This window comes from Marmota monax, unplaced genomic scaffold, assembly GCF_021218885.2.
Source record: "Marmota monax isolate L192 unplaced genomic scaffold, Marmota_monax_Labrador192_F-V1.1 WCK01_AAM20220418_F8-fsc00001, whole genome shotgun sequence".
Classification (NCBI taxonomy): Eukaryota; Metazoa; Chordata; class Mammalia; order Rodentia; family Sciuridae; genus Marmota; species Marmota monax.
In genome coordinates this window covers 44566401-44580909 of record NW_026693777.1, presented here as the reverse complement: position 1 = coordinate 44580909, position 14509 = coordinate 44566401, and the positions used below count along the sequence as shown (strand labels likewise).

General features: G+C 35.9%; 2 protein-coding genes across 7 annotated transcripts in view; one reads left to right on the top strand and one right to left on the bottom strand.

The window, feature by feature from the left end:
* Znf106 (zinc finger protein 106) overlaps positions 1-14509 on the top strand; it is a 65313-nt gene that overhangs the window by 19742 nt on the left and 31062 nt on the right. For 3 of the 6 annotated variants that reach the window (XM_046460932.2, XM_046460930.2, XM_046460931.2), the window contains exons 3-4: positions 2753-2814; positions 10945-11145. In XM_046460932.2, the coding sequence (XP_046316888.1) occupies positions 2753-2814; positions 10945-11145 (263 nt within the window). Of the gene's footprint in view, positions 1-2752; positions 2815-10107; positions 11146-14509 lie in introns of those variants that run through there. The other 3 variants (XM_046460935.2, XM_046460934.2, XM_046460929.2) reach the window with 2 other exon arrangements.
* On the bottom strand, positions 3847-4736 carry LOC124104200 (chromatin accessibility complex protein 1-like). The gene has a single exon (XM_046460937.2). It carries the CDS (start codon positions 4721-4723, stop codon positions 4340-4342), a length of 384 nt encoding a protein of 127 aa, XP_046316893.1. The 5' UTR covers positions 4724-4736; the 3' UTR covers positions 3847-4339.

The window sequence follows — 14509 nt, the reverse complement described above, 5'->3', positions numbered from 1 at the left end:
CAGCCAGCGCCCCTTCCCCCAACCCCTCCCCTTCTTTTTTTTTTAAATTTTGAGATAGGGTCGCTGAGTTGCTTAGGGCCTGGCTAAGTTGCTGAGAGTGGCCTGGAACTTGGGCTCCTCCTGCATCAGCCTTTCAAGTCACTGAGATTACCAGTGTGCACCACCACACCCAGCTGTATTTAGTTTTTTATTTCAGCATTTCCCGAATTTATTCAACCATGATACCCAGTCCTTTACAAAGAACACTGATTAATGTGCAGGGAACTAAACAGAAGCCTGGTATACAAAAAAGTATATATTTGGAGCTCTTACCTTAAGTCTAGCCTGTGGGTCTTGTCCAGGTATTTTGAATATTCGGTTGCTTCACTATTTGTATTCATTTTTTGGAACAGAATGGGTGAGGATTTTGCATGTAAATTTGGAAAAAATTAGTGAAGTGTTCTAGAAAATCAAAAGTCACATTGCAACTAGTTTTTAATTATAACACTTTTGTAATAAATACAGAATTAGTTTTTATATCAGAGAATAACTCATTTCATTTAATATTGTCTTGGTCAGGAATGGCTTGGTTGCTAGAAAAACCACTTAAATTTAACTGAAGGAATTTAAAATATAGATAAGAATCTAAAGAAAAACAGCAAGCATAGGGACTTGAAGATTTTGTAAATTCTTGGAGTTTTTCATTCCAACACAGTGTTTGGAACATTGAAATGTTGTCTTGGTGTCAGATCGGCCTGGGTTGGAGTTCCAGTTTAACTACTTGGTTATCTATAACTCTGAGAGGCCATCTTTTCATATTTATCCCTTCAATCCCTCACTCTCCACTTGGTACATAATAAGCACTTGATAAAAATCTGGTAAATGAAGAAGTTAACTTCTCTGCATCCTTGTGTCCTTGGAAAGTTTATAACTGCAATATTTTGCTGTTCAAATGAGAAAATGTTTAGGGCACTTATCACAGAATATAATAAACAGTAATATTCAGAAATTGTAGTAGCCTTTTATTATTTGTATATATAAATAGCTATTCTCTAATTATGACATGCTGGCTATATAAACTTTCAAGTGACAAAAGGATAGACATTTACAGCTCTTTGTGTTTTGTGTGTGGTGTGCATGTTTTTAAATGACAACTTTTTCACAGATTTTATTTCCTTCCCTCTAAGGATGAGATAAGGGAAGTGGGAGGGGACATAGTAAATGTTCAAACTTTTCATTAGACCCAACCAAATCAGTTGGGGAAGTGGATGAGTGTGCAGTGAAGTAAAGCAGTAATTGAATTATTGTATTCAAAGTATTTTTTTAAAAAACTTCCTGATCTGCTATAGAGAAGAGACTGTTATATTTGTAATTCCCATCTATAATTGATATAGCCATTTATATTCATTCAACAAATGTTTATTGACACTCATATTCCAGGTCTGACAAACTATGTGTAAACCTGTTAACTTTTTTGTTTTTTAATACTTATTTTCTAGTTGTAGTTGGACACAACACCTTTATTTTCTTTTTATGTGGTACTGAGGATTGAACCCAGGCCACAGCCCCAGTCCCATAAACCTGTTAACCTTTTATGTACTTTTTTTTTTTTTTTGAAAGGTACCTAGGATTGAACCCGGTCTCACTGAACCATGGAGCCATATCCCCAACCCTTTTTATTATTATTTTTTCCTATTTTGAGACAGGGTCTTGCTAAGCTACTTAGGGCCTCACTAAGCTACTGAGACTGGCTCTGAACTTGGGAGCCTGGCTGTAGCTTACTCTTTCGGGAATACTAGGGATTTAGCCCAGGGGTACTTTATCACTAAGTTACATCCCGTAGCCCTTGTGATTTTGTATTTTGAGACAGAATCTTGCTAAATTGTTTAGTTACCTCACTGAGTTGCTGAGGCTGGCCTTGAACTTGTGATGTTCCTGTTTCAGCCTCCAGAGTCCCTGGGATTACAGGCACGCACCACCATATCAGACTGTAGCTTACTCTTGAAATATTCAGTAGAGAAAGAGTGTGGACAAAAGTAGTCAAATAGTTGGAATATTAAGTGATTTAAGAATTAAAACAAAAATCAAAACTTTAGTAAATTCTTTGTAAAGGGATAGAATTAACCTACATATTTTATTCTTAAAAGTCTTTTGCCTCCTGGGCTGGGGTTGTGGCTCAGTGGCAGAGCGCTCTACTCGCACATGCAAGACCGTGGGTTCGATCCTCAGCACCACATAAAAAAATAAATAAATAAAATAAAGGTATTGTGTCCAACTACAACTAAAAAATAAATATTAAAAAAAAAAGTCTTTTTGCCTCCTGAAGGCAATACTTTCTAATCATTTTAAAAAGCCATCTAAATATGTTTTTCTAATAATTTCTTTTACTTAAATATATTGCTGGACACAGTGGCACACACTTACAATCCCAACAATTTGGCAAGCTGAAGTAGGAGGATTCAAGTTTGAGGCCAGCCTTAGCAACTTAATGAGACTTTGTCTCTAAATGCCAAAGTAAAAGGTGCTGAGGGTGTAGCTCAATGGCAGAATGCCTTTGGGTTCAGTAATCCTCAGTGCCAAAAAAAAGGAAAATATTTGAAAAAGCACAGCTGAAGAACTGTGATCTGAGAAGAGTAGTCACACACAAAAGAAACATTGACACAGGAAGCTGAATCCCCAATTGTTGATTACATAGGACACAGAATTTTGTCTTTTTTCCTCCCTCCCCCAAAACAATCCCCCTTAGTTTAATCTGCTTTTTTTGATTTTGAAGGAGATGGACGAACACATGCGGAGCATGTTGCATCACAGGGAACTTGAAAACCTGAAGGGCAGGTATGGGAATGGCTCTCTTCCATAAATTTGCATATGGGGGAGGGGGGCTGAGTACCAATGGTGCCTGTCCGTTTATTTATTTATTTATTTGTATTTATTTATTTTTCAGTTGTGTATGGAATGGACTCAGTGCCTTTATTTGTTTTTATGTGGTACAAGGATCGAACCCAGTGCCTCACACTTTCAAGGCTCTACCACTGAGCCACAACTCCAAGCCCCCCCCAGTCAGTTTATTTGATAGTAATCTTTTGTTAATGAATGCTGTCTTGTGGCATAGAACAATCTGTTTGCATTAGTAACAAGTACAGTAGATTTTTAGCATTCTAAAAGGATAAACCCTGCAATTCTAGCTTCTTAGGAGGCTAAGACAAGAGGATTGCAAGTTTGAGGCCAGCTTGGGTAATTTAGTGAGACCCAGTCTTGAAAATAAAATAAAAAAGAACTGGGGATGTAGCTCAGTGATTGCCTAGTATGTGTGAGTCCCTGGGTTCAATCTCTAGTACCCCACCTCCATAAACAACTGCAAAGGGATAAATTGATATCTTTTGCATCTCAAATGTGTAAAATTCACAGCAACTCTGGTAGAATATAACAAAGATGAATTAGGATGAACTAGTTCTCTCTTTAGTAAGCTATATCATTCCTACAAAGCAGCCTTGCAGCTGGGACATTTCATATTTAGCAATGTTATGAATTATTGCATACTATAAGCCTCTAGTATTCCTAGAATAGTCTTTGAGAAATTCAAAGTCTACTAAATTGCACTGAATCTCATTAGTATAAACAAAATCAAATTACAGGCCTTAAGTGTATTTGAGAACGCTCTTTTGTGATTTAAAACTTGAGATGTTTAAGGGAAGAAAATATAATAAGCTGCTTTTAAAAAAAAGTATGTATATATGCCTGTCTTTTTTCCATTTATGGTTTCTTTTTTATTTTTTTTTTTTTTTTTTTTTTTTTTTTTTTGCTTGCTTTTAAATTTTACAAAACTTTCAGGTAGTAAGCAAAGGATTAGAACAAATGAGTCCTAAAACTAGTTCCACAAAGCACATTACTGTAAAAATATGTACAGACCTTAATAGAAAAGAAAAAGTATCTTTACAATAAAAAAATAAAATTTGAACACATAGTCAAATTTTATAAAAATACATAACTGAAAGGAAGCATATGACTATAAACTACATATTTAGCTGAAACTAAATCCAGTTCTTATAAGAATTTCAGAATATAAATCATAAATCCACAGCTAATCCAGAAGCTTGTCAGAATCTGTCTGCAAGTTCAAAGGAAAGGACAGTGGTTTCAGCTGCAGGGTGGCCTGTCAGACCGCAGTTGCACTATTTTCCCTTCAGCTCTTCATGGTGTAGATGCAGGAGATGATCAGTTTTAGTCATGAAGGAATATGCTGTACTGGAAATTTCTGGAAAGGGAAACCAAAGCCACATGGTGATTTGATTGCTTCAGAGCAAGAGGGTCACCAAGGAGGGTCCTGGCCAGGTGATTTCTAGAAGCCTTCTTCCTTGGTCTAGGACTCCGCTTCATCATCGTCACTTCCTTCATCGTCCTCATCCTCCTCCTTCTTCTCTTTAAGCATTTTCAGGTACTTACTAGCTAAAATCTTCTTTGGTAATATATCTGCAAGAAACTGAAAAGTGTCCGATTCCTCTGCAGTATTCGCTAAGTCATTGTAAGTCAGTGCTTTCTTTTCTTTTCCACTGCCATGTCTGTAGGAATAGGTGGCTAGGTACTGAACAAAGAGCTCCGTGGCTTTGGCCGTGAGCACCAGTGCTTCCTGGTTGATGCTGGACACCTCGGGGGAGCTCTTCATGATGACCCGGATGCGGGACAGGGGCAGCGACACGAGCCGCTGCTCCCCGCACTTGTCCTTGCCCACGGCCACGTCCGCCATCTTTCCGTTGCCGCCCAACCTCTTTTTTATTGTTTTTGACTTCAATGTTTTGCATTTGAAGTTTGGAGACTGGATAAACAGCATCATTGGGAAACTAAGAAATATGAAATGTATTTTATTCCCTGAATAATGGTTAAGTTTTGATCAGAATACCATCCTAGCCAGGCATGGTGGCACACACCTGGAGTTTCAGTGGCTTGGGAGGCTGAGGCAGAAGATTGTAAGTTCAAAGCCGGCCTCAGCAAAAGCGAGGCACTAAACTCAGTGAGACCCTGTCCCTAAATACAATACAAAATAAGGCTGGGGATGTGGCTCAGGTTGAGTGCCCCTGAGTTCAATCCCTAGTACCTCACTCACCAGCCTCCCAAAAAAGAATGTCATCCTATATCATTTGACATTATTGTATTAACTTTTTTGTTAAGTCATATTGTTTAAGATTAATGGAATTTTTACATGTCCCTAGTCTCATACTATGCAAAGGTTAGGTTTAGCAGCAATATAAAGAGGATTTTACTCAAGAGTTAGTGTGTGGTGAGCCATTGTCATAACTTGAATATATGTGATTTCTAACTTACTAGCATTAAAAATCTATGAAAAACAGTTAAATTTTTATTCTATGTGGATTATTTTAATTATTTATGAACCCATTTCCAGTGGACTTCCTTTTAGAGTTTACCTTATTCTAGACTACTTACCTGCCACCTGCTCCATATGTACATATTATAAAATCAAATAAAACAAATAAGGTCAGTAAATCTAGTTAATAGGAGAGAAACCCATTGCATTCCAAGACTAATGTCATATTTAATTCAGGGGTCACTAATCGGCCATTTAAGACTTTTAAAAGACAATCTATTTATTTATTTATTTATTCGTTCATTCATTCATTCATTCATTTTGTGGTACTGGGGATTGAACCAGGACCTCACAAATGCTAGGCAAGCTTTCTACCTGCCTTTTTTATTTTATCTTGAGACAGGATTTCACTTAGTTGCCCAGGCTGATCTCAAACTTGGGATCCCCCTGCCTCTTTCTCCAGAATAGCTGGGATTCCAAAGGCATATCACCACATCTGGCAAAAATTTAAACCAAGTTTTGGTTACATAAGATTCATGTTCACAATGAATACAGAATCACGAAAAGCAAAACTCTTCCTGCCCCATTCCCCTTTAAATTCCACTCCTGTTTTAGAGGATAGTCAAGGGTTTGGAGATTTCCTATCCAGACCTCTTTCTATGTATTTACGTAGATTTATATTTTATACACACATTTTGTTTTGTAGCCGGACCACATTCCATCTGTGTGTTGTTCTGTAACTTATTTATTTTTTCCTCCCCTCCATTCCCCTCCAAGCAAATTCACTGTGCAATGGAGATTTTATCTACCATTTTCAGTTACTCGGAACATAATTAGAATACTGAAGCATCTGAACCACCAAATAGAAATGTCATTGTTACCACCCTAATTCATTTTAATGTAGAGAAGATCACTTTAGTACTAATTTACTCATATGTTAGATACAATGCTCACGTGTTTTAATGGTTTCCTGGCCTTTAATAAATTATAAGGAAGAAGGCAACAGGTAACAAGAAAAAAAGGAAAGAAAGAAAACATCTGGTAAGACTATCAAAAAAGACATAAAATCTCTCCAGGCATGGTGAAGCACACCTGTAATCTCAGTGACTCAGGCAACTGAGGCAGGAGGATTACATATTTGTGAGCACTCTCAGCAACTTAGTAAGACCTTGTCTTAAAATTTTTTTAAAAAGGCATACTATCTCAAAAAGCATTTACTGACTTGGAACATTTTCTGAAAGAAAAGTTATCACTAGTCTATGTGGTAAGTATTATTCCAGCATTATTCCTTTTTCCTGTTACCCTCAGTTTGTGATTATTGCCTCTGAATTTTGTGGTTTATTACTGGCTTTCTGGTATTTAGACTTTCTATTTATAATTGTATCTATAATTTCAGGGTTTGATCTGGTTAAGAATTGTGAAATATATATTTTTAAAGTTTTTAATATAAGCTTGAATGAGAAGTAAGTAACTGATCCTCTGGTTCACAGTTAGGGATCTGGAGTATTTCCCTATTTTCTCCCTCTATTTGTTCAGATATGTGGTCTATAAGTAACTTGTCCAGATAGATGCTGTTAAAAAGGCTCAAACCTTTATTTATCAAACAGCTGTTGTGGTGTAGTTAGAGCAAGCTTAATAAAGAAAAGCTTATGCAGAGACCATCTTAAGGCAGCCTTTCACACATGAAAGGAAATTGTGTGGTAACAGGATGAAGGTAATTTGAGATCTTTAAACACCCTAAGGAAAATTACTCCTCTTATTAGTTAAGAAGCGAAAGTAGTTCATTTTTCCCATAATTATTTTGTGTACTTACGTAAAGTATTTAAACTGGTTATTAATTAAAGAATTGAAAAATAGCATCAATAACATATAATTTAATTTGCTAGTAACTTTTTTTAATTTTTTTTTTTTTTTTTTTAGTTTTCGGTGGACACAACATCTTTATTTTATTTGCATGTGGTGCTGAGGATCGAACCCAGCGCCCTGGGCACGCGGGGCAAGCACGCCACCGCTTGAGCCACATCCTCAGCCCTAGTAACTTTTTAAAATGTAGTTTCCTGGGATGGGTTTGTAGCTCAGTGGTAGAGTGCTTGCCTAGCATGGGTGAGGCACTGGGTTTGATCCTCAGTACTATATTAAAAAAAAAAAAAAATCAAATAACTTAAAAATAAAGGTAAATTCTTTAAAAACAAAATCATTTGGTTTCCCAAACATGGTGTGGGGAAACATGAATACCTGTTGAGTGTAGAACAGAGGTTATAAGGTTGCCTCTGGATATATTGGCTTTTTAGAAGATGTAGTTGTCATACCCTGTTCCTTCTCTGTATAATTGAGAATTATCTTCTTGAAGTATCTTATAAAGTTTATCTCTCTTTTTTAAGCTAGATTTTATTTATTAGAAAAAAAGATGTCTATTTTTGATAAATTATTTAGTGCTTACTTTTATGTCACACTTATTGCCTGCACCGTTCTAGGTTATTGATGTATTTTTGCCTGTACTGTTCTAGGTTACTGATGTATTTTGTCTATCAAATAACTTTAGAACTGTGGTTATGTTCTTGCTCAACAAAGAAAGCAACACGTTTTCAAAAATCTGTATTTGAGGGCTGGGGATGTGGCTCAAGCGGTAGCGCGCTTGCCTGGCATGCGTGCGGCCCGGGTTCGATCCTCAGCGCCACATATAAACAAAGATGTTGTGTCTTCCAAGAACTGAAAAATAAATATTAAAAAAAATTCTCTCTCTCGCTTTAAAAAAAAAAATCTGTATTTGAATATCAAGTATCCAACATGTGCTTTGGGTTTGCACAGTGTGTGGGTTTATGATTATGTATACTTATTATTATTTTTTTAAATATTTATTTTTTAGTTTTCGGCGGACACAACATCTTTGTATGTGGTGCTGAGGATCGAACCCGGGCCGCATGCATGCCAGGCGAGCGCGCTACCGCTTGAGCCACATCCTCAGCCCTCCTAATATTTTAAAAACATCATTGTGGCTCTCCAGTTGTCTTTTTTTTTTTAACATTTTTTTAGTTGTAGATGGGCACAATATCTTTTTTTTTTTTTTGGTTAAACACAATACCTTTATCTTGTTTATTTATTTATTTATTTTATGTGGTGCTGAGGATCGAACCCAGGGCCTCCTTCATGCTAGGCGAGTGCTCTACCGCTGAGCCACAACCCCAGCCCAATATCTTTGTTTTATTTGTTTATTTTTTTTAATGTGGGTCTGAGGATCGAACCCAGTGACTCACGTATGTGAGGCAAGCGCTCAACCACTGAGCTACAATCCCAGCCCTCCAGTTGTCTTTTTAAAAATCTCTCTCTCTCTCTTTCTTTTATTCCCCCAGTACTGGGGAGGGACCCACAGCCTCATGCACGCTAAGCAAGTACTCTACCACTGAGCTCACCCCAGCCCTGTTGTATCTTTGAAGAGGGATTTTGATAGTTCGGACATGAGAAAAATTATCTGCATCTTAGAAATAAAAATAAAATCTGCAATTTCATTTAAATATCTTTTAAGGATTATACTAAAAGTCAGAGTATAAGCAATAGGGTGATGTTGTTGTTACTACAATATACAGTTTAGTATTCTGTAAGTTCTTTGGTAGAAAAGCGGACTAATACATTTTCCACAGTTTTAGAGAATTTAAAGACAAAAAGCTTTTCTAGTGTAAAATTAAGTTGATTTGAATTTCTATTATAATATAAATTAAGTATACTAATTTTGTTATATGGTGTTCAGATTCTTCTGATACTGTTCATTTTGATAAGATTTTTAACTCATTTTTGTTTTGCTGTGCAGAACAGCTTGTTTTGTATTACAAGTAGTGTTCACTTAGAATGAACCTTATCAATGTAGTTTCTACAGAGAAAAGTATGCTATTCCTGGTAAGCTGGGGAAAGTTGACGATTGCTATTCTTCAAATGTAGTAAGTACAGTTGAAGACTTTTGGTGAAAATAATGTACAAGTACCTGTGGGATTAGAAGGAATTAGAACATTGATAGAATAATTTAGAATTAGTATTTTTAGAGATAACCTAGACAGAGTTCATTAAAATGAATCTGTAAAACATCAGCATTTTGAGTTACGAAGTCCAAAAAAAGGTGAGAACTTGTAGATTTTCTCTCTCCCATGATGTTTAGAAAATTAGAAATAGTGTTGTGCGTTAATTTTATTGGGGTGTGTGTGCATGTGCGTGTGCGCGGCGCTGCTGGGGATCAAACCCAGGACTTTCTTGTGTGCCATACAAATTGTCTAACATTGAGCTAAATCCCCACCTGCATTGCACAGTATTTTCTTTTTAAGTTTACTGGGTATTTTTTAAGGGCTTATACTTTGTCACGGTTGGCAACATTGACTATATATCAATAAGTTGGTTTTTAGTTTTTTGTTCTTTAGTGAACATTCAGGTGATCTCCAACAGAAACTGTCTTTAGTAAAGACGGTTTTGAGCATCTTTTGTGGCTAATTGACATAAATTCTGCCTGTCTTGTTAAGTATATATAAGAAAAGATGGAGCAGAGGCACACCTGTGTGTGTTTCTGCCTGGCCAAAGACATTGTATCTTTTTGTGTTGATGTATTTTTTTAATAGATTGGCATAGGAAGTGCAAAAATGCCACTAGTATAAACCCAAATCACATGATACAGGATTATGCCAGTTCGAATTATTGAATGGATACTGCTGCCCAGTGGCTTTGGTGTTCAGAAGGTCCTTAGAAATTATTGCAGAGACAGCTGATCCAATCAAGGAATTTTGAGAAGCTAAAAAGCAGTTAAATTTTAATATTTATTTTTTTTTTTTAGTTTACAGCTCTGGAAAAGATTGAAGACTTTAGCTTCTTACAACTGGCCAAGTATGAAATTTACCCTTAAGTAAAAGAAAAGAATAAATTCTGTCTGTCTGGTTTAAACTAATTTTCTCATTTTCTTCTTCTCTAAACAGTAGCATTTTCTGTAACTTGAGAATAAAACAGCTGTTAACTGCCTACAACTGAAATTCTTTTCATTCCCTTTACAATAAAGCCCTCCTGAAGCAGAATGTAGATCACATGTATCATCCAGACCAAAAAAAGTTCACTGGGACTACTCCTATCATTTTTCTCAGGGTCCGGAATCTTCACATTCCAGGCAGAGCTCCAGCTGTTCAGATTTAGTTACACAGTTGGGATTGGCTGTACCACCTACTCTTTTCTCCACCCCTTAATTTTCACTGGAAGAAGACTCTAAAGCAGGAGATTAAATGGAAGTGCTGTCACCAGCTTTCTGAGTGCAGCTGGCACCATGGGTGTGCTTCAGAGCAACTTATGTTTGCTCTGAGCCCCCTGCCCTGCCTCCCCTTTCACCATGTTTCCTCTGGCCAAGATTTTAAGTACAGCAATTCAAGAAGATTTCTCCTCCTAAAGCTCATTAATCTGAAGTATATTGCCTCTTGATTGCTGGAAAAGAATTTAAAATTCATCTCAAAAGTAACTTATGAACAAATTTATTAAAGTGATGAAAGGAGCATTGAAATTGATTAGCACTAATTTTTTACTGTACCAACTTGTGCAGTCTCTTTCAGAGGAAACTTTAACAGATCTGGTGAGTGTGCCATGCCAGTGGGGAGAATTGAATGTCCCTCGTCTCCCTCTTTCCCTAGGGACAGTAGTCATGAGTGCCGAGTATGCGGGGTCACAGAAGTGGGTCTTTCTGCATATGCAAAGCACATTTCTGGCCAGTTGCACAAAGATAATGTGGATGCCCAGGACAGAGAAGATGATGGGAAGGGAGAGGAAGAGGAGGAAGATTATTTTGACAAGGAACTCGTTCAGTTAATAAAACAAAGGAAAGAACAAAGTCGGTAAGTGATGATTTTTATTTTTTTAAAAAGCTTGTCTGTAATAGAACATAGTAGAGAATATATTTTACATACTTTTTAGCCTATAGCATTTAAACTTAGTTATAAAATGTAACTTGAGGTTACTGTCTTATGAATAAAGGAAAATGAAATGCTTTCTTGAACTACTGTGCTATCTGCTCTAAAAAATTCAAAACTCAGTATTGTATTCTAGCTCTAGCTACATTCTGAGGTTTTTACTACATTGATAACTATGTTTAGAACTGTTTTAATGGTGTCCAAATTTTGTAGTGGAAAACTTAATTGAGTGTGAGCTTCTTTGAATATATAGCATTTTTAATTGGCAAAATAACATCTAGGAAAAATTTTTTACCTGATATGATTTAACATGGTGCTTCTGCCAAATTTGATTTCTGTCTTTGAATCCCCAGTGGCTACCAAAGTGGTTTTTTTTTTAATATTTATTTTTTAGTTATAGGTGGACACACAACACTTTCATTTTATTTTTATGTGGTGCTGAGGATCGAACCCAATGCCCCATGCATGCCCACGCAAGTGCTCTACCTCTGAGCCACAACCCCAAGCCTACCAAAGTGGTTTTACAAATATTTATCAAGTTAATTTATATTTTAAATTTGAGAGTGTCAGTATCATTTGAGTATCATTTGATAAATATTTGTAAAACCACTTTGGTAGTTTGTATGGTATTTTATGCTTGTATGTATGTATTGAGGTGTTAGGAATTTGTGATTTTGCCTTATTAATTTTATTTTCTGAAGAGTTTAATTAACAGCACAGAAATTTTCAGATATGAGAGAACACCATTTATAAAGTGGAATAATTTTTCAGGTCCAAAGACATGATTAAAAACATTTGAAATTCTACAATAAAATTTTGATCTTGAATCTTGAATACTAGTCATTCACCTCCTTTTTGGTTAGATATTTGGATATAAAAAAGGAGTATGTCATTTAACTCTATGTATAATCAGGAATTTTTTGAACCAGTCCTTAAAATAAGACTTTCTTAGCCTTAAAATGTCAATAGCAACATGGTTCTTTGAGTCATTCAGTTGCTTAGTCCTTCAAATGACATTCTCATTACTATTAGTACAGTTTTAGTTTACTCTTTCTGCTGTTTTAAGGGAATTGGAGCCTCTAGGAGACTAACTTCTGTTTTATTCTTATACACTAGTGCCATTGTTAGCATATCTGTATATATGATTGTTAAGTCAAAGGGTAAGAAGCATTTCAGCAGATTAGACATTGATAGCACAATTCTTCAAATTTTCTTATATGCCTCTGTGGTAACCTATTTATAAAATCATCTGTTTCTTCATGAGGTCCCCCTCCCCCACATGAGATATTTAACTCTGTTCTTTTGGGGCTGTGGATTTAGCTGAATACTATTATTCCCTCAGTCTAGCCAGGTCATGATGATCCAGGAATTCTTCTTCATGTATGATTTATTCCCCAATTCTCCCCCCATTTCTGATCTCATTTGTATAACTGACTCTGTGGTTCCATTGGATGTTATAAGTTGCCTGCTGCCTAGAAAGATAAAAACAAATTAGTTAATGATAACACACACAAAAAATCCTGCTAGTGTATTTAATATCACTTGTTACTTGGAGACTTCAGGTCTTCTGGTTAGCCATGTTGTAATTTATAATGTAAATGGTATTTGCATTTTTTTAGATATATTAACTTTCAATTCCTTGGGGAAAAAAAGGGGATTACAATTGTGTTCAAAATGTTATAGACATTGAAAGCTCTTCAGACCAATTAAACTAAGTATTGAATTTAAGATTTAAGTCAAGTTTAGAGAAAGAAACCTAACCACAGAAACTTTGCTTTGGGATTTTCAGTCTATCAAGGCCTAGTGACTTAGGAGTATAAACTTGGATTCAGACTGCCAAGATTCAAATCTTTATTCTGCCACTTTTTGGCAAAACACTTAACCTGTCTCCTCCTCAGGTTGCTCATCTAAAAAATAGGAATAATAAGAATACTTGCCTTAGGATTGTGAAAATTAAATAGGTAATCTATTAAAAGAATTGCATTAAATGCCTGATACTTAGTAGATACTCAGTAAATTTTGGCTAATATTACTCAATATCTCGAGTCCTTAGCACTCCTTAGCTTGTGCTAGATGCACCGTAGGCAGTTTATAGAAGAAAATGGTTTTGTAATTATTGCTATGATGTTTACTTAAACTTATTCACATTTCTGTGGCCTCCTTATTTAACATGAATAGTTCAAATAGCTGTAACTTCTTTGTAAAATCCTCTAACTCATGGAGCTCCTTATAGCACTTATTGTGGTTACTGCTTATTTGTATGTGCTATTTTACTCCTGTTGGACTTTAATTCCTTGGCTAGGTTCTGAGCCCATCATAAAGAGAAGCTGCATATTAAAGTTTTCTTATATCATTCACAGTCATTGTATAAGTGCTTGATAAACTGTTTATTAATGAAGATAACCATGCAAAATATGATCGTAAAAATAGGTTAAGAAGGGGCTAGAGTTGTGGCTTAGTGGTAGAGTACTTGTCTATCATGTGTGAGGCACTAGGTTCGATCCTCAGCACTGCATATAAATAAAGGAATAAAATAAAGGTCCATCAACAACTAAGAAAAAATATATTAAAAATGAAATTAAAACAAAACAAAAATAGGTTAAGAAAAAAATGGGTTAAGAAACTGGATTTTTTGGAAGGAACCTGTAATTGGAGAAATCATGTATTAAGGACAGATAAATTAACATAAAATTGTATCAACAATAGACTAAAAGGAACAGAGTCCTAGAATATGCCAATAAATATAGAACCAAGGAAGGATAGTGTAAATATGTCAGATTTGTAATATTTCTGGGATGATGGGGGAAGTAATATATTATGTAATATTAATTAACTGAAGACTATTGAGTTTAACCATACCATTTATTTTTTTTTAATTTTTTATTGTTGGCTGTTCAAAACATTACATAGTTCTTGATATATCATATTTCACACTTTGATTCAAGTGGGTTATGAGCTCCCATTTTTACCCCATATACAGATTGCAGAATCACATCAGTTACACATCCATTGATTTACATATTGCCATACTAGTGTCTGTTGTGTTCTGCTGCCTTTCCTATCCTCTACTATCCCCCCTCCCCTCCCCTCCCCTCCCCTCTTCTCTCTCTGCCCCCTCTACTGACATTCATTTGTCCCCCTTGTATTATTTTTCCCTTTCCCCTCACTTCCTCTTGTATGTACTTTTGTATAACTCTGAGGGTCTCCTTCCATTTCCATGCAATTTCCCTTCTCTCTCCCTTTCCCTCCCACCTCTCATCCCTGTTAAATGTTAATCTTCTTCTCATGC

Bases quoted from the DNA above. Each gene is read 5' to 3' on its own strand.
- LOC124104200 (XM_046460937.2), bottom strand. From the start codon at position 4,723: ATGGCGGACGTGGCCGTGGGCAAGGACAAGTGCGGGGAGCAGCGGCTC.